The sequence below is a fragment of the Falco naumanni genome, chromosome 10 (genome assembly GCF_017639655.2).
Source record: "Falco naumanni isolate bFalNau1 chromosome 10, bFalNau1.pat, whole genome shotgun sequence".
Lineage (NCBI taxonomy): Eukaryota > Metazoa > Chordata > Aves > Falconiformes > Falconidae > Falco > Falco naumanni.
Genome location: NC_054063.1, coordinates 18464855 through 18485866, shown reverse-complemented (window position 1 = coordinate 18485866; position 21012 = coordinate 18464855). Strand labels below are relative to the sequence as shown.

Below are 21012 nucleotides of genomic sequence, written 5' to 3'. Positions count from 1 at the left end.
CGGGAGAGAGCAAGGTGCTTCCATGGTGTGAGACGAAGGCGCTGGGTTAGAGCTTCCAACTGCACTGAGACTTTAAGGCTGGCTGGTGGTTTGTTTTCTCTTTAAAGCAGAGGTGGGAGATGGGTCTGTGTCTCACCAGCTGCTGACGTGGACACTTTGGGACTCTTCACAACACAGCCTAGGGACAGCTAGCCTTGTGCAGAGGGCACGGGGAAGGAAGCAGTTTTTCCTGCCTGGAGGCAGCTTGCATGATAACCCCAGCTTGGGAGCGAGCGTTGTTCTGCTGGGCCAGCCCATTCATCTGGTCAGGGAGAAATCTCAGGTCTGTCCAGGCTCCCTCAATAGCCCTGCCTGTCTTTCGGGGGGGGCATGAGGGGGAGCACATGCCGCTCTCACCTCGTGACAAGTTGTTTTTGCAACTGGCTGGGATTCAGCATCTCCAGCACATCCCCTCTTAACGCTTCCTATCTGCTCTATCAGTTCTCATTCTTCCTGCCTTTGCTGGATCCTGGAAGCGGTTCTGCCTTTCTAATCTGAGGACCCTCTGTCCCTGCCAGCCAGGCCTTGGGAGTTAATAAGTACAAAGACTAATTACTTCTGGTGCTGCCGTGCGAAGCTGAAGATCTTTCCCCTCCTCCCAAAAGTTCCCTGAAGATAACAAAGGTTGCAACCATCGACAGAAATCTTTCAAACAATTCGCTCCAGGACTTCAGAGCATGGGGTTGGCCCCTGCTGTCACTGTGGGTCCTGGCCATGAGGCAGGGCAGGGCTGTAGATGACACGGACACCTAGCAGAAGCTGGGACAGAGAATTGCTCCCCATGTGGCATCTGCAGCGGTGCTCTGCAATGGATGGAAGGATCCCCATGGCTAACTTGCCTGCAGCTGAGACCAGGAGGGGAGCTGCCCCGGGGTGCAAAGGCTCGGAGGGGATACCGCTGCCCGGAGGAGAGCCCAGGGCAATGGCAAGGTAGGATGTGATGGGAAATGTGAGGGAAGGACCAATCTGGAAAACACACTCTGAGGGTGACCTGTGAGGATGGTTCTTGGTCCCATGTCACCAAAATTGCAGTGCTGTCAATGCAGAGGTGGTTGTGGGATCTGCTGTGAGATTGGGGTAACAGCAGGAGTGCTTTGCCTGTTTTGTTCCCAGCAGGCAGACGTGGTCCCAGGGATGGGGACAACGTGCTGTGCACCCCCTGGACAGAGGGGCTCCTGCAGGCACGGGTGGTGACGCAGGAGGGAGAATGGTGTGTTCCCACTGCTTTGCAGAGGATGCAGATCCGGGCAGCCACATGACTGCTCTTATCTGCTGGGAACGCTGCCCTGCTCCCGCAGCCTCCTGGAGACAGCACCTGGGAGGATGAGCTGGCTGAAAACGGGAGCCACAGCATCCAAAGGTCGAAGCTCAGTAACAAGACCGACTGTCTTATTCACGTGAGGGTATGGAAAGCCCAGTGCTTTCCCTGAACCCTGAGTTTAAAGATCCCTGATCCAGTCCCACCACCGCCTCACCACTAATGACCACAGGCCTGTCCTCCCCGGGCACGTGGTGGGATCTCAGGATCCTGAGTCGGGAGCCCCGCATCGGGACATGGACGGGTCCGAGGTTTGCATTTGTGCCCTGGGTCTTCCACTGGGCTTGCAAACTCTTCCGTGGGATCACAGCTCTGGGAACGACCCTGGATCTTTACCGGAGAGGAGGCTGGCGGGATCGCCGGTGGGATCTCCTGCCGGGGCAGGCGCAGCTCAAGGGAAAGCACGAGGTGGCTGAGGAAGCCGCTGCACCTGGTGGCTCAGGGGACGGGACACCTGCCCCGGTGGGGCTGCCGGACCCCCGCGCCCCCCGGCTGCCCGCTGCCGGCCCCGCCGCTCCCCCCGGCCCCGCCGCCGCGCGCAGGCGCGCCCCCTGCCGCACGAGCCGCGCCGGGATCACGTGGTGCCCCGCGGCCCCCCCACTCCCCCCGGCGGCGGGAGCGCGTCCCTCAGGCGGGGCCGCAGCGCCGGGCTCGGCTCCGGCTCTGGCCATGGGGGCGGCGGGCACTGCCCCGCCGTGAGCAGCGGCGGCGCCGGTGGGACCCGGCATGCGGCGGGGGTAGGTCCGGGACCCCGCGGGCGGGGGGCGCTGCGGGCTGGCGGGGGGAGGCCGGGCCTACCCCTCCCGGCAGGCAGGGCCGGGACCGGCGGGGCGGGGGCCGGTACGCGGCGTGTCGAGCTGCCTGCGGCCGAGGCTCGGGGCGGGACCGGGACCGGGACCGGGGGGGCCCTGGGGCGGGAGGGCACGGCGGGGGCACCGGCCGCTGCGGCAACGCGGCGCCGTGGGTTTGCCCGGAGGCGCGGGGGTGGCGGGGCTGCGGGACCCCCGGGGGAGAGCGGGCGCCGCTGCGCAGGGCCGGGGGGACCCCCCGGCTCTTCCGACGGGAAATACCCGCGTGGGATCAGCGCTGCAGGAGCGTGGGGCCCGCTGGAGAAAGTGCGGAGCCTGCACATTTTTTTGCTTTTTCGACAGAAAGCAACTTCAGAACCTTCTGAGCTTTGGTGCTTTTTTTTTATATTTTATTTTATTTTCCCCCTTGTTTAAGTTTGCATTTCCCCTGTCAGTGTGGGACCTTTGGGATACAGCAGGTTTTTCCGGGAAGGACGGCCAGCAAGTGCCTGCGGTGGGGCTTTGGTCCCTGAGGGTGTTTTCCAAGCCCCCGGCTGGATGCTGGAGATGGGGCTGGGCTGGGCAGGAGCCCCCGCAGCCCGGGATCCCGGGGGGATCCCGGGGAGATCCCGTGTGCGCGGCGTGGCGGGTGTGCTGCTGCGTCCTGGAAGATGGGAGGATTTTTCAGGAGAGGAATTTAGGTCCCTTGGCATGACGGAGCGTGGGTGGCACTGTTTTGTTCCTCCGTGTCCTCCCGCTTTCTTCCACAGCGCATGGAAATACACTGGGTTACCTGTCTCCCAAGACAAACATCTTTCGTCTGAGAACATGAGAGTTATAAAGAAACAACGCTGTGTTTTTCTTCCTGTTATTTATGGGTTACGTTGGCTGTCTCACTAGTTTAGTGGACTGGTGAAATGGCCCTTTTCCTTGCTGCTTTTCTTTTTTTATTTTTTTTTTTCCCCACTAGCTGCTTGGGTTTGACTCTAGCTTTTGCTCTATGCTCTGATTTTTGTTTCGCTCTGCTCACCGAAGCTGGAGCTGCTGGGACTGGCTGGATCCCTCCTGGCATGCTTGCTGTCTAATGCAGGAGTACCTGGAGGGAGGTGCTCTCTGCAGCTTACCCTCATCTCAAAAGTCCACAGCAGGGAGGGCTTCCGCTGTGCCACCTGAGAAGCGGTTTAACTGTTGAACAGACCTCTCTGTTTGGCATGCTTCACATGCCCCATGGCAAATCCGTTGCAGAGAACCTCCCCTGAAGTCTGGGATGAATCGGTCTCGTTAAGTCTGCACCTTTCTTTAACGGGTAATTCTCTTGCTTGATCCTTCTCCCCTTCCATAGTGTTTGGAGCCTTTGGAGACCTCCTCATCCTGTTAGCGATGTCACTGTTTAGGTAAGTGATCCGTGTTAGCTAGTCTTGACCTTTCTAAACAGTTTTATTTCTTCTGTGCAGTTCTGCCTTGCCCCTGATCAACCCAACGGGCCAACAGAGCAGCCTGACTGGATGCAGCAGGCACTGTACGCTCTGCACACCACGTAGTTCACACTTGCTCTCTCGCACCTCACACTGTAGTTGCCTGCCAGCCCAGGAGTTCCGTTTGTGGCTCCCTCAGTCAGGTGTATCCCTCCATGTCTGTGCATATTGCTTTTTGTCATGCAGTGCCGCATGCTGAATAGCTCAGGGTGCTCTTTGCTTGGAGGCATTATCTGTCCTTTTTCCTCTGGCCAAAACTAATTTCCTTTTCTTGCCCTTTCCCCAACACACCCTTTTATGTTATTTTCCACACTTCCAAATGTAGTAGTATCACCAGGGTGAGCCTCCTTTTCTAGATCTTCCCAGTGAATGTTCAGTAAAACCAGGGGAAGACAATGGGTGCTAGTTAGTTTCTGTCCTTTCCTGCCTCCTTAGCACTGCTGTGTGACCGTCCTTCTGGTGCTTTCACTTGTTTTTGTTCAACAAAGAGGTCAACAAAATCTGTGATACCCACTTCATGCCTGCCTCCCGCAGTTCTGTAGTCCAAATACTGTCCAGTTGGCATGGAATGGCAGCAGGGGTGATCCTGTGCTCCCTCCTGTCTTCTGAGGGTTCAGAGAGTTTTCCCCGTGTGCTTTTCCACATGCTTTCTTGTGGCACCTGAGCTGCATTAGCTGGTAGCTGCTGCTGCTTTCCTTCTTTGGAAGATGGCTATGGACAACTGTTGTCCTGAATAGCTTGAAGTGGGGGCAGGATGGGCAGAAAGGGAACAATTTGAGTAGGAAAGGTGGTAGCACCACGCTGCTGCCAGGGGACATAGCCTAGGAGGAAAAAGGCCTGTCAGTACTCGGGTCTCATGGTTTGACTGCCTTTTGTGTTGAGATGGGGGTGAACAAGGCTCAGTTGAGCTGCACGTGCCTGAGGAGATAAGCCCAGTATGGGACTGAAGTCAGAGCGAGGGGGAAGAGTGTGGCCTGGCTGGAATACAGGAGGCAGGGCAAATTCAAGAGAGGAAAATACAGAGACTGGGAGGAGGGAAGAAGAGAATGTGAACCTAAGCAAAAGAAGGTGATTGTTTCTCTGCAGGAGAAAGTAGTGGGCAGGAAGCAGTAGCCAGGAGCGGTTGGTGCTGTGCATGGAGGACAGCACCACAGCTCAGCTGAGGCTTGTGATCTGGAGATAACTGGCAGCAGGTTAATCTGTCATGCAGCGTGTGTGTGTCCTGCTGAGTGGCTGGACATGATAGAAAGCTTCCATGTGTGAGAGGCTTGGTCGTGCTCCCGCTGACTTCAAATGGCAAGTGACCACGTGAGGACAGTTCAGTGCATGAAGAAGGGGCGATGCACGTGCTCTAGGCAGCGCTATGATTGTCGTGCCCTGTCACGCAGGCACTCAAGCCTACGTGTTCCTCTCAAAAGACCCCAGCAGCTGCAAAGCGTACTACTAAATTCATCAGCCTCTTCCAGGGTCTCTGTTAGTCTGCTGACAGCTGACAAAGTCCTACTGAGCACTGGGGAACAGCGTCCTGGGTGGCTCTTCTGGTCTCCTCTTTCTAGGACATCCGTACTTGCCAGCCACTGGAACTAAAAAACAGGGCTTCGTCTCAGCTCAATGGAAATACACTGTCATACAGCTCTGTGGAGGACTTTGGTGGGAAACCAGTAGGTTAAAAATGGATCCTTCCCCTCTGAAGCAGGGTTGGAGGAGAGGAAGGCTGGGTTGGCGGTGGAGGGGATTAGGATCTGTATATTGCTGGGGAATGGGACAGCTGTACTCGCTTTTTCTTGCTACTCTCCTTCAGTTGGGGAAGCAGTGTCTCTGAACTTAGGTCTACTGGGTGTAAACTGGAGTCCTAAACAAGCCAGCTGCAGTCTGTTTCTCTCTGAAAGCAGGTGAGCATGAAGTTCCTGGAGCAGCTGTCCATAGTTCTGCTTTATCCTGAGTTAATAGTGTTTGGGATGTGCTGGTTGAGAAGGGTTAAAAAAAATAAAAACCCAATCAGAAGTTACTAATAGCATTGCTTTGCCTACTAAGTTTTGTGTGTCCAGAATTGTCTGTGAGGGAGTACTCGCTGTTGAGAAACCAGCCCTTCTTAAAAGGAGCGCAGGCTGGGCATCTCAACCTGGATTTGGTGTTACTCTTAAAGATCCCAGGATAGGAGTGGAGATTTCCCCCAAGGTTTTTATTTTGAACCGTCACCTCCTCTCCTGTTGCTGGAAACAGTTCATGCCAAACGGGTGAAGCACTTCAGCAGGAAGGCAGTGCCTGTGTGCAGAGTGAAGGGGCTGGTGCAGCTGCTGCTGCCCTCTTCATACGCTGTCACCCTCCTTGCCTTCCTTCAGTGCCTGTCGGAGGCTGCAGGTGGGTGTATTGTGTTGGAGGAAGGCTGGAATTAGCCACATGTAAAGTTTCACTGTGCTGGTACCCCACAGCCAGGCCAGTTTTGAGGAAGACAGTCAGAAGCAACCAGCTGTGGGACACTGGAAGCCACTAATGCCGTCCAAAGGCAGCAAGGAGGAGCCAGAGGCCGGGTGGCAGGATGCTGGAGGTGTGGATGAGACCCAGTCCACTGAGCAGCTCAATGTGTCGCGTCTACGCAGCTCCTCGGTGGAGATCCGCGAAAAGGGGTCTGAATTCCTGAAGGAAGAGCTGCACAAAGCGCAGAAGGTAAGGCCCAGAGTTTGTGAGAACACTCGAGGATGGTAGCACAGATTTGAGCAGCGAGGGTTTTCCTAGAGGTGATGCCAAGGGGAGCAGGGTCTGAATGTGGCTGCGATGCAGTCTGGAGCAGGCAGAAGAAGAGAGGTTTGGTTGAGGGGGCCATAAAGTGCTTTGGACAAGACATCAGTCGGTAGGCTGACCCAAAGCCTCTATGCTGACATCCAAATTAGTCCTGGAAACCTGCGGCAGAAAGCAGCTTGAGGCAGGCAGTGCTTGCTATGGAGTCTCCTTGGAAATGGCACATGAGCAGTTCCAGCCTGGAAAGCCTGCTGCAACTTGTGGAGGGATGCCTTTGGTCGCACAGAGTGTGCTATGGAGCTTAGATACAGCAGTCTTGGGCCTGTGGTGGGGAGGAAGGATTGTGGTAGACAGGTGGGGGCAGGCGTCAGCACTGCTGGGGCCCACCGTGAACTCACACATCCCTCCATTTCCTCAACAGGAGCTGAAGCTGAAGGACAAAGAATGCGAGAGATTGTCAAAAGTCAGAGAACAACTGGAGCAGGAACTAGAGGAGTTAACAGCTAGCCTATTTGAAGTACCACCCTCTTCCTTTTCCCATCATTTCTTAAGCTAAGCTTATGTCCGACTCCTTTAAGACAATCTTTCCCTGAACTTCCATCCATCTCCTCCCACAGTTTCCTCCTTTCCTCTGTTGTTCTTTCCCACTTGGAGAAGCAGAGCTGGGCAGTGCTGCAGGCAGAGCCTCAAGGCAGAGGGGCATGTAGCTGCTCCTGGGGAGCATTTGCATGCATTTCTTTCCCCTTCTAGCAGCTGTGGGGTGGCATAAAGAGCACAGTAGTTCTGGGTCTGTACATCTGATAGCCAAAACAGATGGGGGGGGTGCCTGTAGCTGGAGCTAAGCATAGCTCCCTGTCCCTCTCCTGTGCCTGCCCTGGAGTCTGGACAGCAGCTGCTGTGTAATACAGATGATTCCCTGGCTCGTGTCAGCCCTCGCTGGGAGTGGGAACAAGCAGGGTGTCCTCATATACTCTGCTGCAGTGTGTTCAGAAGGCCTGTTGGTTGTTTCTTTTGTAACGTAACCCTTGCCAAGCTCTATCCTGGCAAAATCCCATTTACTAGCAGCTCTAATGTCTGGATCTGACTGGGCAGTGAGGAAAGCCAGAGCCTATCTGTACCCTTGAAACACAGGCTGGTGCTGTGTGTGAGGGCCAAAAGAGCATCCCTCTCCTGGAGATAACGGCTGCCTGGGCTCAGGGTGAACTTAAAAGATAACGTAGCTGAGGGCCATCCCCTTCCTTTAGTGGCCTTGGACAGACCACTTCTAGGCAGTGGCTGAAGGGATGCCCCAGCTGAGATTCGCACTGCTCCCCTCCTCCTGTGGAAAAAGCTTTTAAGCTAGCCTCTGCCGTGTGGTCCCACGTGAGCTACAGCTCCTGCTGCGTTGCAGCCATGCCCCGAGCAGTGAGGGTGGCTGCTCCGCCAGGGAAGTGGGAGCAAAGTGCGATAACAAGCCCGGCAAGAGCAGTGACCTTGCCAGTGAGGAGCCAAGACATGGAGCGGCCAGTCTGGATCAGGATCAGTGCCACAGATGGCATTCAGGGACAGAAAACAGCCCAGTGACCAGACAGCAAGTCTGCAGTGACAGTGCGGGCCTGAGATCGAGTCAGGAAGCCAAGCGAGTGAGTCTGAGGCAAGGTCAGTCGCAGAGGGGTTGGACGGGGTGCAGATGCGGGTGCTGCGCAGCTGTGATGTCACGTGTGTGGGTGCTAGTGCTAAAGCCTCAGCTTTAAAGCAATTCCCAAGGGCGAGGAAGGGCAGGCCCCTGCTTCTAGCTTTCGTCACAGCAGCCCGTATCAGTGAAAGAGATGACCTTGGACTCAGCCAGCTGAACTCTTTAATTTAGCCAGCTACACTCCTAGAAGGAGCAGGCACTCCAGGCTCTGGCACTGAGCCTGCTCTGGGAAATTCTGGGGGCAGGTTCTTCACAGCTGACAGAGTAAAACCCTCAAATGTGGCAGTGGTGTCTGTCCCTCTGCTTGCTTGCCCAGAGCCTGCGATGCGGCCGAGCTTTGGCCTGCCCTGGTGGCTTTATGAATTGGGCTTGCAGCAGAGACTAAAATTCTCTCTGGTCCAGGAAGCGCACAAGATGGTGAGAGAAGCAAACACTAAACAGGCGGCGTCAGAGAAGCAGCTGAGGGAGGCACGGGGGAAGGTGAGAACTGCACTCTCTGGGACTTGATCTCTGTGCTAGGTCGGTGCCGTCCCTGCCCAGCCCGGCCGTGGTGCTGCTTGATGGCTGGAGGGGAGTAAAGTGCTGCATCTCGGTCTCTCTGAGATGCTGCTTTTGCTCTGTTTGCTCTCCAGCTCACACTGCGTGAGGGGGAACCACAGAGAAATGATACGCTGTTTGATTGCTGCAGTGGTGGGGAAGGTAGAGCAGGGGGCTGGGTGGTGGGAATTTCCTGGCAAGGCTGCTGCTCAGCTGGTTCCTTCTTGAGGACAGAAGTTTCTTCTGGGTTATTAGGTCTGGAGAGAGCCTGGGGCAAAATACACTCAAACTGAGGAGCACAGGGATGGGTTCCCAAACAGCTGCTGCTGAGCCCTGTGTAAAATTTTGGGTGATGGTGGGCATTTGGGATAATGGGGTGAAGGCTTCATGTCTTTGTGGGCTCGTAGCTGGTTCCCTGTGGCTTTAGCGTTTGGTGGGGTGCAGCAAGCTCAAGCTCAGCAGTGCTGGAGGTGCAGTTGACTCTTGCCTTCTCTCCTCAGATCGACATGCTGCAGGCAGAGGTAACGGCTCTGAAGACGCTGGTGATCACATCTACACCTTCCTCTCCAAACCGGGAGCTGCACCCTCAGCTCCAGAGCCCTTCCAAAGCTGTCTTCAGGAAGGGCCACGGGCGAAATAAAAGCACCAGCAGTGCAATGGTCTCGGCTGCCAGCCAGAACGTGACTCCAGAGCCAGTCAGTCATGAGCGCAGAGAGGTGGGTGAGGGCCACTCGCTGCCACTGTGCTGGGGGAGCCCTGCGGCTTCTGACTCGGGCTTCCTGGAGAGCTTTGTGGTTTCAGTGTTGGGAAAAGCTGTTTGTGCAGAATGTGGCTTGTTCCCTAAATTTGTGCTGAGACAGGCTCTGGAGGGTTTCCGTTTGCAGAGATTTCCTCTTCTGGGAAGGATGTTAAAGGCTGCGTCAGGACAGCTGCTAGAGGAAGCAGCTGAGGGATGGGATCCCTGGAAGGCACAGACAGATCTGGGAGTGGATATGTCAGGAGTTGCTGAGCAGAAGTCAGTCATTTTGCTGCATCTTGGCAGCTGAGTCCACTACCTGTTCTGGCATGATTTGTGGTTGTTTCTTCTCTCTGCCTAGTTTGGCTTGGACACCAGGACACCTCCATCAACTTGTAGTCTCTGTCACTTGTTCTCGGTTCTTGGGCATGTCACTGTTCTTCCTCTTCTTTGCAAAGCGTGTATTCAATTAATTATATTTAATTCCTTCCTCACTGGAAGAAACTGGGGAGAGAAGTGCACAAAGCGTTTGTGAATAGCTTTTAAACAAACTCTGTTTAATTCCCTTTGGAGATCCTTTAATAGTCCCCCCCCTGCCGTGACCATGGGTGTAAGTAACGCTCCTTCTGGCTAACAGGACCTTTCCTCCTGGGAACTTTCCACTAGCCACATGTGTACACAGCTGTCTGGGGAGCAGAAAGGAGGCAGCTTATGACACTGGGTCAGGAAGAATGAAAATGGGTGAGAATATGGTGGGGTAATAGTGATTATTTTGGGAGCCGCAGCCTCTGTCATGAAGAATTGGTGAGGGAACAAGAAGGCACCTGGTCACTTGGCTTGAGTGAGAACGTCTGCAGAAGGGCCACTCGTGAAATTAATCCTCTTGCCAAACAGGACCGTGCTGGCAACACTAGTAACATTTGCTTTTGGCAGTGGATTCGGTGACCGTGCCTTGCCAGCTTCTGCGCAGTGCTCTTGTTGCTGGAGTTTAGATGAAATGCTTCGGGCAGCAGTGGCTGTAGCCATTGCCTTGAGGCAGCAATAGCAACAAGAGATGAAGATCTTTAACTCTGTTCACAGGCAGAGAGGAAAAGGCTATGTCAGAAGGGAAGCCAAAGGAAAAAATCAGTTCAGTAACTGTGAAGGCCTGTTGCACTGATCTCTCGTGGTCAAGCAGATAACAGGCCAGATACACTGGAAGCTGGAGTCAAATGCAGTCAGCTAGAATCTGCTTGAGGGCTGAGAAGAAAAAGGTTTTTATCTTTTTAAGGGCTTGTGACCTCTCCCAGTGCTAACCATTCCTCCAGTTAAAGCAGAGGAGCTCCAAACCGAATGTCCAGTTCGGTGAACCACTGGCAGAAGTTGCCCTCTGCCTCTGGTAAGCAGAGATAACTTTTACCTACTGGGTAGTTCATTTTGCTGTTCTTGGCTCAGTCTCGACAAAGCTCATGTTGGCGACCTTTAAAGAAATGCTGGCTCTTGTAAGCAACTTGCTTGTTGGATATTGGGACCTGTCATTTCTTCTTGCAGGCAACTTCCATGTAGTGCAGATATCCTGGGGTTTAAAATCCCAGGTCTGCAGCTTCCAAAGTGACTGATAATTTTATATATCGAGGATGGGGTGGTTTTTAGTGAACTTGTTAGTTTCTGTCTCTCGAATTCCTCAGTGGCCTATGTGAGAGGTGATAAAAGGGAACCTGGCGTTCAGAGAGTTGGTGCTTGGTGCTGTATGGAAAAGATGTGCCCGGTCTTAAAATAGGCCTAAGAATGACAGAATTTCTGTTGCCTTTTTGCACGTCAGCCTGAGGTCAGAAGTGTGGCTTGTGGCCCTGTGATGTCTTGAGCAGCATGCTTCGTTCCCTGGAAGGGAGGACTTGAGCCTTTCTTTGTAACTTCTGTTTTGTCTCATGTTTTTTACCTCCCTTTCTTGCCTTTCTAAAGCTTTTCCTTCACTGTCTGTCTCTTCCTCTGCCCTCCAAGTCTGGGTTACCCGCTCTCCTCTCTCTGCTCCTTTGTATCATCCCCGGGAAGGCTATCCACCTCACCTACGAACCAGGCTGGCAAGTCCTGGGGGCAGATGCTTCCTCCTCCTTGCGGCAGGTAACCTGGGGACAGGTGGGACCCGTTACCTCTCACACTTCCAGCCTTTCAGTTCTAGCTTCCTTTTATGCTAATGTCCTTTTTTTTTTCCTTCTTTTTTTTTTTTTTCCTTTGTTTTTGTTTTTCCATCTTATGGCTCTGAAGCTGTCTCCTGGTACCAGGTGAGCAGTCTCCATATCGCAGAGGGAGCGTGCTAGAACCCAGACTTTTTCAGCTCTGTTCATTCACTCATGTTCTTTGTGTTGCTGAGCAGTTTCTTTAGTTTGTTTTTCCTTTCAGCAGCTTTAACAGGATTTGCTGACCTTTTATGTAGGCAGCAATTTGTTTATTCTCTGAAGATGTGTTTGTGCATAACTTAGGGTGAAAGGATTAAGATGCCCTGTCAGTTGGGTTGGTGGTTCGGCTAATGATCCATCTGGGGTTTAAATCTCAGGTCCCAGAGAGCCTCCAGGACTGAAGTATTTTCAGCCAGACAGGGATGGCCGGGGGCAGCCTTCATGCTGGTTCAAGGGGTGGGAGCAAACTCTGTCCTGGGTCCCGTGCTGCTGAGCGGTGATAACGCTTGCGAGCCCAGCTGTAAAAGGCAATGAACAGACATTAGAATGAGGAAAGCTATTCCTACTCCTTGAGTTCCCTTTGGGAGACCTCCTTTCCTACACTTGGCTTGCCTCTGCGAGCCTGTATGGCTGCCCAGTGTTCCCATTAACTTCTACGACTCCCCCGACCCCAGAGTTCTGGGCTTGGAGTGGTCTTTTAAAGGGCTGGCGTACCCTGTGAGCTCATACTTGGGCTCACTGAGTGTAGTCCTGCTGATGGCTGTTAATTAATAGCTTTTACCAATTCATCCTTTTCTGCAGTAATCCTTTTCTTACAGAAGGGTTCTGCCTCCTGTGCCCTGGGTGCATTGGCACTGTGCTTTGCCCTTCAGCTGTTCTCGTCATTCATGCTGTGGGCTGAGTGGGCACTTGGTCTGTTTGGTGGTTGTGTGATGGCTTTCCTGCAGCGGAGGTGCTGCCCTGTCCTGGAGGAAGATGGGATAGGGAGGTGCCTGCAGGTTTCTGGCAGAATAAGCCCAGTATGGCTGTGTCAGTCTGGTGCTGAACGGCTGATGGGCGAGAGATGAACGGTCCCCAGGGCAAGCCACCTTCCCTCAGACATTTCTGTGATGTCTGAGCCCTTCCCGATACCAAAGCAAATGTTTTGTATTTAGGTTACCTGCATAGTAACAGATACCTTCTGATACGGTACCTCTCCCTCCACCTACCTTCCCTCTTCCCGCTCCTCTTGGACACTTTCTGCAGGTCGACTCCATTTTATTTGCTGAGTTCCAGGCCTGGAAGGAATCTCCAACCTTGGATAAATCCTGCTCCTTCCTGGACAGAATTTACCGTGAAGATGTAGGACCTTGCCTGGACTTCACGAAGCAGGAGGTGAGTGCTGGAAAAGGAGGACCAAGACTCTGCAGTCTGGCAGCACCTTTACGGAGGTGACCTTTGCACGTCTGTATCTGCACTCGTTTCTTTTTGCTGCAGCTGTCGGAGCTGGTGCGCGTGGCTGTGGAGCAGAACACCCTCACCATTGAGCCGGTTGCTTCCCAGACATTGCCTGTGGTGAACGTGTCAGCAGAGGAGTGTGGTGGGCCAAAGTAAGGAACTGTGCTTGTGCTCCCTTGTCCTCTCCTTGCTGCTGGTCTTTTTGTACTGTCTGGTGGAGTTTGGCCAGGCCTCGCTCAGTCAGCTGAGGTGAGCGGTTCAAAGGGCTCAGCGGAGTGTTCTCCTAGCCTACAACCAGTGGTAGTTTAGCTCGACTCTTTGCATGACAAGGGGAATTATCTCTGCTTAGCTGATGCACTGTAGCTGGCTGTTTTGGGGAATAACCTAGTGATGCATTAGTGCCCTTGGCTTGGAAGAGGATTTGGGTTTTTTTTCCCCCCGTAAGGCAGCAATTCGTTTAATGTTCTCGAAGGTGTGTTTGTGCATAACTTAGGGTGAAAGGATTGAGTCAGAGCTGCATTATCTCATGTTCTTGCATCTTGTGGTGAGGTTTGAGCTCACCTTGCACTCCTGACCTTGCTGGTACATCAGGCAGGTTTGAGCCTCGGTCAGAAGAGATCTGCTCTTGTTGCGTTCATCTTCCCCACCTAATGCTGTAACCTTGCCATCAGAATTGGGGCTATGTTTGCTGCAGAGCTTGTGTGACTGTATCGGATGTGACAGACAACTTGAGATTGCCTCAAAGAATAGGAGCACTAGCAAGAGTAACATGATATTCCGGATGAAATTAGGGGATTTTATTCAGCTATTGCATTTACGTTTGGTCAGGGCTCTTGGTCTTTGTTCCGTCCAGCAGAGCACCTCCTAAGCAAAGGTGTTCTTCTAACAGTAAATGCTGCTTGCGTGCAGGTTTCCTACCTTTTATCTCAGGCAGATTATTCCATGAGTATGTGTCAGGTCTGTTCCAAGAACAACCCATCCTGTGTTTATCTTTACTGGTTTCCTTTTGATATTTTTTTTTTTTTTTTTTTGTGTCTTCACAGTGGGTTCCGGTCACAAATTGTAACGTAAGTGTTTATTTTTTAGTTAGTGATCAAAGATCTCTAATCCATTAACAAGTTACTAACTTAGTGCGATTTAGCAGCTTTGAGGCTAGAGCTAAACTACGCTAACTTTTTAACCCTGTTCAATTTCCACCCAAGCAGGATGGGCAGGAATTTTGCTATTGACAATAAAGGACCCAAGAGTTGCTTGTTCCCCTTTGTTTCCCAGATGCAAACCACTGATTTTTAAGGCAACTTTGGATGTGCTGTGGACCAGAAAGGAGAAAGTTGGGGTCCCTGCCCAAGCTGGGACCTACCAGACCTACTGGTCTGTACCCTATTGTACAGACTTCAGTGCAACAGTTCGAGGAGCCTGGACAGGCAGGGACCGAGTTGGTTGGTGTGTGACATTGCTTGTACATCATCAGAGCAAAATGCTGGCCAGGTGCTTAGGACAACTGACTTTCATGCTGGCATGCACAGCAAAATGCCCCTGGGGTGTGTAGAGTGCTGGAGGGCAGGTGCCTAAATGTTGTGATTTAGGTTACTTCCAGCTACAGCTGTGACAGCTGGGGTTACGGCGAGTGGGACCAGCCGAGCCAAGGGTGACCAACAGGAGGCACTTTGCCAGTCTGCTGCAATGCTCAAACATAGGGCCTCTTAAAATGCCTTGTTTACAGAGTTATTGGTCATCTTGCACCTTCTGAGAATTTAATCTCCTTAAGTTGTGTTAGTATTTGGTCAACGACTGCTGCTCGTGGCCTCTGAACGTTTACAGCCCGCGCTTCCACCCTTAGCTAGGACTTGCCTTGGCAGCGGTGGAAAGCAAGCACAGAGACATGCTCAGCCCTCTGAAACATCTGCCTCCTGCGTGCTGTCATCTTGCATGGCCCACAGAGCAGTGTTTTGTGGCTGGGGAGTGATGTCCCTCTTCCCACTATGCAGGCACTAAGTCTCTGGGGAACGTGGTGATGACTAGGCATCAGAAAATTCTGCTTTACTGCTTTAAGTGGTGATGAAGGAAGGGCAACTGGCTGGTGCTGGGAACAGTTTGTCCCGCAAATAACGGAAGGAAATGTCAAAAAAAAAATCAGCACCCTTGCTGATTACATCTTTTGGTGGTCTCCCTGGGGAGCTGAGCTGTCTTGAAAAGACTATTTTCTTCACTTGGTCTGCAGTCTTACAGTTGTGAAGCCGAGCTTATTCCCTGTCTACACAAGAAGGGATCGGCTTGTTCTTAGGAGCTGCAAGACTTACCCAAATTCCGCTGAAGTCAGTACAAAGTTACTCCATGTGGCTTCCACTAGAGTAGCTTTGATCAGACTCAAATTAATTAATAGGAGCCTAGCATAAAGGCTGCAGTGTGGCTTGTTTTCAGTCTTCAGCATGAGCAAATTCTGCTCAAATGCTGGATTTACTTGTTTTGAGACCAGGTTTAGTCCCCAGCCAGCATGTTTGCATCCCATCAGGAAAGCAGATACACCTGAGCAGAAGTTCTTCAGCAAAATCCTTGCCTGGAACATGGAGGAGATGTGCTGAGACCAGATGACATTCGTTACACTCCGCTTCAGCCTCACCTCTTTAATTTCTGTGGTTTTGTGTTGGGCTGTCTGCCTGGAAAAGGGTACGGCCTTGGTTTGCTTCGGCATGGAATAATTGATGGTTCCAGATATTTAGCCTAAGGTCTCCTAAATTTGCTGTTTTGGAACCTTTCTGGGAGCAAAAGGCTCGTGCCAGCCATGGTTTCTTCAGCTTCATGGTGACTGACTCAGGTCTGGCTTCTGAGCTCCCACTTGGGGATAGTCTTGAGGTTGGTGAGTTGCTGTGCTCTGCTGTGCCACTGGTTTGTTGAAGGCTGAAGTGTTTTTTCCTTTGCCTGCAGGAAATGTGCTCTGAGTGGCCTTCCCAGGACCTGCAAGCACCGCATCATGCTGGGAGATTCTGGGAATTACTACTACATTTCACCATCCTGCAGGGCCAGGGTGAGTCCTTCACCTTCCCAGGGTGCCTCAACCCTCCAAAATTGTTCCAAGCCCTGAGATGGAGGAGCTCTTGAGGGTCAGCCCTCAAACTGATGAAGACCTGTGGGGCTGGAGTTTGTTCCTGAGGTTGCGGTGGCTCTTGGTCAGTGACTAGGGTACAGGTCTGCAGCCCTGCCTCATGCTCCAGTGCTCTGCCTCCTGTCCCTTCAGGCAACTGTCTTCAGGCTGTTCGCTTTCCATGGTTTGATTCAGTACAAGGCTTCGATTGTTTTGCTTTATTATTATTTTTTTTTAGTTCTCCTTTGTAGAACACAGTAATTTTCTGCTTTTCAAATGCTGGCCCTTGTTACTGTTCCAGTACAGATCAGTGACTCAAATAGTTATGAGAACAAGCTGTCCTTTCTTTGGAGGGAAGGGAGAAGGTGAATGATTTGTTAATGTTGCTGGTGGGGCTCTAATTCAATGGAGTATTTTAGAAGTTTATTCTTTCCTGAGCTGCATATCAGAAGAGCTGATCCTACAGCATGTGACTGTTTCTGAGACAAAAAGTTGGTTTTGTGTATGGACTTAAGTTGACTAATTTTTGTCACTTGCACCCAAGTACCCTGATGTGTCATGAACACTCCTACCTCCCTGCACATACACTTCCTGCACAAACCTTTAACTCCAAAGATTTTCATTTAGTCAGCAAACAGTGCTCTTTGAAGGAAGATCATGGACTTTGCTGCCATATTTAGTGATTACTTATGTCTCAAATGTGTAGTAGACTGGAGTTCTTCCACAGTGTGTCATATGGACAGCGTGGTGTCTTGGGATGGGATTGCAGCTGTCCAGAATTTTGATTATTATTTTTTTATTATAAACCAGCTTTCTTCCTATCTCTTTCCATCTGATGGTATGTGGTACTATTTCTCAGGTGCTCAACACCAAGAGGTCTCCTGCTGGGTGCTATGCAAGCCTCTTGACAGGCAAAGCAGTTCTGTAACTGACTTGTTTTATTTTGTTTTGTTTTCCCCCCTCTCTCCCTCAGATCACAGCCGTGTGCAACTTCTTCACATACATTCGCTATATCCAGCAGGGCTTGGTGAGGCAGGACGGTAAGAGGGGACAGTAACGGGCTGTGGTGGGGCTGCCTTCTATGGGCCCCTGGGAGGGGTTAAGAGGTCCTATTCAGTGTCACAAGAATGAGGCCAGCTTGGGGTACCCTGAACTCCCTGAGTTATTGAGAAACAATTAAATGACAAAAGAAAGGCATGGGCGGGAGGAATAGATGCATCTATTCTTTGCTGGGAGCTTTGTCCTGGGGTGGTGCTGGTAGGGGGTGACCTGATGGGCCTGTCCTGCTGGACCCTCCAGCACATCTGCTTCCCTCACTTGGGGGTGACCCTGGCTGGGCTGCACTGGGAACACAGCGTAGGATGCGGTGGTGTCCAGCTCTGCCTTGCTTACTGATATTTTGGTGTTTTTTTTCTTCCTGCTCTTCCCCACACCCGTTTTGCTTTACAGTGGAGCTCATGTACTGGGAGGTCATGCGGCTCCGGAGGGAGATGTCTCTGGCCAAACTTGGGTTTTATCCCAGTGAGATGTGAGCAGTGGCCTGAGCACGGAAGGAAGCTGCTCCCGTATGAATGGCTTGTCAAACGTGGTCTGCCAGACAGATGAACGCAGCACCTCTCCTGCGATGGGCCTTACTCCTTCCCCACCCTCCTTCTGCCTGAAGCTGATCAAGGAGCAAGAAGCACAAGTTCCACCTTCAGCTGTCCCGCTTCTCCAACTGTGACTGGAATGCAGCTGCCAAGCTACCTGCTCGGAGCTGGGCTGGCCCCGGCTGCTCCGTGGTGGCTGCCTATAGACTGTCCTCTATGGAGTCTCCTATATGCAGTGTATATCCATTTTTTTTTTTTTTTTAACTTTTGTTTTTATATGCAGTCTGCTTTGGCGTAGTCTGAGGCCAGCCCTGTGCAGGGCAGGAGTCCTGGACCTTCTTTGTAAGCAAGCCTTTCAGGACAGATGCTGGCTGTCTGTCCATCTGTTCCACTCGTTCTTTGGGGTGGAAGGTGCTGTGCCCAGCCGTGCACCTGCTGACCACTTCCCCCCCTAACAGCCCTGCAAATGCCAGCAGCACGCAATAATCTTATGGAGAGCCGTGAACAGTCTGTTTCAAAGGACTTCCTTGCTCCTTTTAAAGGAGCCTGCAAGAAAAGCTTTCTGCCAACCGAGTCACAAAGAGGGATTTGTTTCCGCTTTTAGCTTGCGATTTGGCACGGGGTGATCCAGGCAGGGGGAACAGCCGGAGCAGAGGCCAGAGCCGTGCACCTGGGGCCTTGGGCAGAAGAAAGCGAGCAGGGCAACTGCATTGCTCACAGTTGGCCGCAGCCTGGCTGCAGTCGGTGCAGGATGTGCTCTCCTGGTCTGGAGAATCCACTGCAGTTGTCACAGATGCAGACCTTGACGGGTGGTGCCCTGTGACAGTCCTTGGCGCAGAGGTCGCCCATGGTGCTCTTAGATACGAGCCTTACCCACAGACATGCCTCGGAGCTGTTCCTGCTCTGAGGGAGCTTTGCGCAGTGCTGTTCCCGCTGTTTAGATAGAAACCATGGTCCCAGGCTGGGTTCTTCATGTCTCCAGAAGTAGCGTGCCCAGCTGGGCAGTGGCCCAGAGATTTCCTCCCCGGTATTGCATCAGACCTAGAGATGCATGTCCGCTGGAAAACCCAGCTTCTGGGCTACCCTCCCTGGTGAGGAAATCTGAGCCATGTCTGCGTGCGTGAGGGATGTAGCTGCGGTCCCTGTGTGCCCCTCTGTGCTGGGAGGGATGTTGCCAAAGCTGTTGGCACACTGAGGCCCGCTACAGCTTGAGCTTGGACCCAGGCTTGTCTGCACAGAGCTGTGTTAAAGCCATGACAGTGTTTTGTAGCCAATTTAGCCTTTTTTGCAGTGACTGTGGAATTGGCTTAGCCACCGCCCACCCTGGGGTTTTCATCTCATGTGGTGTTTCTGCGCTCTTGACTGGCATGTTACCCAGTCCCTCTGCCTTCATCATAACTCACCTTAGCACGTTAGTGCCCAGAAACCAGATCACCATCCTCAGCTCCATGAAGTTTCATCCTCTCCCAAGAGATGCTACAGTAGGAACTCTGTCTTCAGTGGAAGAAAAATAACTGAGCTGCTGTGTCCAGGGGAGGGAGGAATAGACAGGGAAGGCAGAAGTTTTGGCTTGGATTCTGATGCGAGGACAGCTTCACAGCAGATACGAGAAAACCTTCCTGCAGAAGACACCCGTGAGCACAAGCTTTCCTGTCACTGAGCACACTCGCAGTATGCTGCTGAGTTGCTCCTCAGGGTACTCCTTTCCTTAGAGCTATGCTGGCAGATGGTGGTGTGTGCCAAGGCTTAGTAGCTATGTGAAACCGGAGCTGACACCCCCAGAGCTGGGAGAGCACGTTCCTGGCAATACATACTAGCTCTGAATCCACCTGCAGCTCAAAGGGCTGACCTCCCGGTCCCTGCTAACACCCCACTTCTGCTTTTGCTTCCTGCAGCTGAGTGACCCAGCTCATGCTGCCCACCCTAGCTAGATGGCTGTGTACGTCTGCTGCTCTTCACCAAAGGGATGTGTTTCAAATGTGGAGTAAAAGCCTGGAAAAAACATCTCTGGGTAAGAGTCTGGCTGGGTCTTGAGCTAGTGGTGAACCTGCCTGTCTTATGGTGGTATCTGCAGACTTGTGGCAATTTGACATCAGCTTTTCCAGGGAAGAAAACAGAAATGTCTTCCCCCAGCTGCAGATTTTAGCTCGGGTAAATTCTATGCAATGGCAGCTTCTTGTACATGTTCTCCCTGGCCTTTTGATCTCTATGTGTCCTGTGCCATTAGCTGCTACATTGCACAACAGACGTGGCTGTGTTGCAGCACTGAGAATGAGATGATCTCCCTATGTAGAAGATGCTTTGGTTTGTGGGATTTCCCCCTCCCCCCAGTGTCACTTTGTAAAGCACTTTGAGATGAAAGGAACTAGAGAAATGCATTGTATGAGGTGGTCTTACATTTGAAACAAAGCAGAACAATTTGTAAGTTAATACGAAGTCACTCCGTTAACAGCGGGATGGTTGCACCCTGCTCTTTCATAAAGGAAAATAAACATTTGCTATTAACCTCTTTAAAAAAAGTCTGGTTGCAGTTCTAGGGTTGGGTTGGTTGGGGCACGTGTGCTCGGTAGCCAAGAGAAGAGTCGCGTCTGGCTGGTGTTGTGCTTTGTGCTTCTCTTGCCGCCGTGAGACCCAAGGGACTGGGGTTTTAATGCTTTTCTTCACTCTGCTCCTGATGCCCCTGTAGCTGGCTGCGCCCGGGCTTCACCAAGGGACTAAGCGATAGTATTTTGGTAGCAACCAGTGGTTTTGTACAGGTATTTCTTCACAGAACGGTTGCATTGGAAGGGACCTTAAGGATCATCTAGTCCACCCCCCTGCCAGGGGCAGGGACACCCCCCACCAGCCCAGGCTGCTCCCAGCCCCGTCCAGCCTGGCCCTGAGCACTGCCAGGGATGGGGCACCCACAGCTGCTCTGGGCAGCCTGGGCCACTGTCCCACCACCCTCACGGGGGACACTTGTGACAAGGCCACTGTGGTTCTTGCTAAGGGACACTAAGGTCTCAGCCTGCTCAGCTGTGGTCTGCTTCAGCTGAGTGGCTTGGGGCATTACGTGGATGTGCTGACTGTCAGAGGCTGGTTAACTCGAGGAGGTTCTTCCTTGGGGAACTGAGCCATCTCCTGCTTTTCCTGTAGGCAGGAGGAGGCAGAACTGTGGTGGGAACTTTTTGGAAACTGCCATTCCCAGCAGACCCGTGTGTAGAGTGAATGTCTCTCCTCCCTGGAGACTGGACCATGGGCTCCTTCAGCAGCTCTTCCCTGGCTGCACGGGGGCCTGGGGCTTTGGGCAGGAGCTGGTGAGTGTGCGCTGTAGTGGCACCGGGGCCTGAGCTTGCTCCTGCTGTTCAGGTAATTCCCCTGCTTTTAGCTGCAACTTGACTTGGAAAAAGTTGTCTTTTCTTGTCCAAAGGTAGATCCAGCTGCTGTAGTCTTTTTCTCATG

General features: G+C 52.5%; 1 protein-coding gene across 6 annotated transcripts; it reads left to right on the top strand.

The window, feature by feature from the left end:
• The first annotated feature begins 530 nt into the window (after positions 1-530).
• Positions 531-20090, top strand: RAB3IL1 (RAB3A interacting protein like 1). Of its 6 annotated transcripts, none has more exons than XM_040608521.1 (12): positions 534-969; positions 3488-3539; positions 6053-6287; positions 6781-6876; positions 8437-8514; positions 9072-9287; positions 12709-12837; positions 12940-13052; positions 13944-13967; positions 15826-15925; positions 16956-17022; positions 17432-20090. In XM_040608521.1, exons 1-12 carry the CDS (start codon positions 852-854, stop codon positions 17512-17514), a joined length of 1311 nt encoding a protein of 436 aa, XP_040464455.1. In that variant the 5' UTR covers positions 534-851; the 3' UTR covers positions 17515-20090. The 6 variants fall into 6 exon arrangements, with proteins under 6 accessions (XP_040464456.1, XP_040464455.1, XP_040464460.1 ...); XM_040608524.1 differs by lacking the exon at positions 534-969 and adding an exon at positions 1965-2094; XM_040608522.1 differs by lacking the exon at positions 13944-13967 and having other exon boundaries at positions 531-969.
• The last annotated feature ends 922 nt before the right edge of the window (positions 20091-21012 follow it).

What these genes read in the sequence shown, in the direction of transcription:
- RAB3IL1 (XM_040608521.1), top strand. Translation starts at nt 852, where the DNA reads ATGGAAGGATCCCCATGGCTAACTTGCCTGCAGCTGAGACCAGGAGGG. An exon ending in TAACAGCTAGCCTATTTGAA is followed by an intron (nt 6,877 to 8,436) that starts GTACCACCCTCT and finishes TCTCTGGTCCAG; the next exon opens with GAAGCGCACAAGATGGTGAG. An exon ending in TTCCGGTCACAAATTGTAAC is followed by an intron (nt 13,968 to 15,825) that starts GTAAGTGTTTAT and finishes CTTTGCCTGCAG; the next exon opens with GAAATGTGCTCTGAGTGGCC.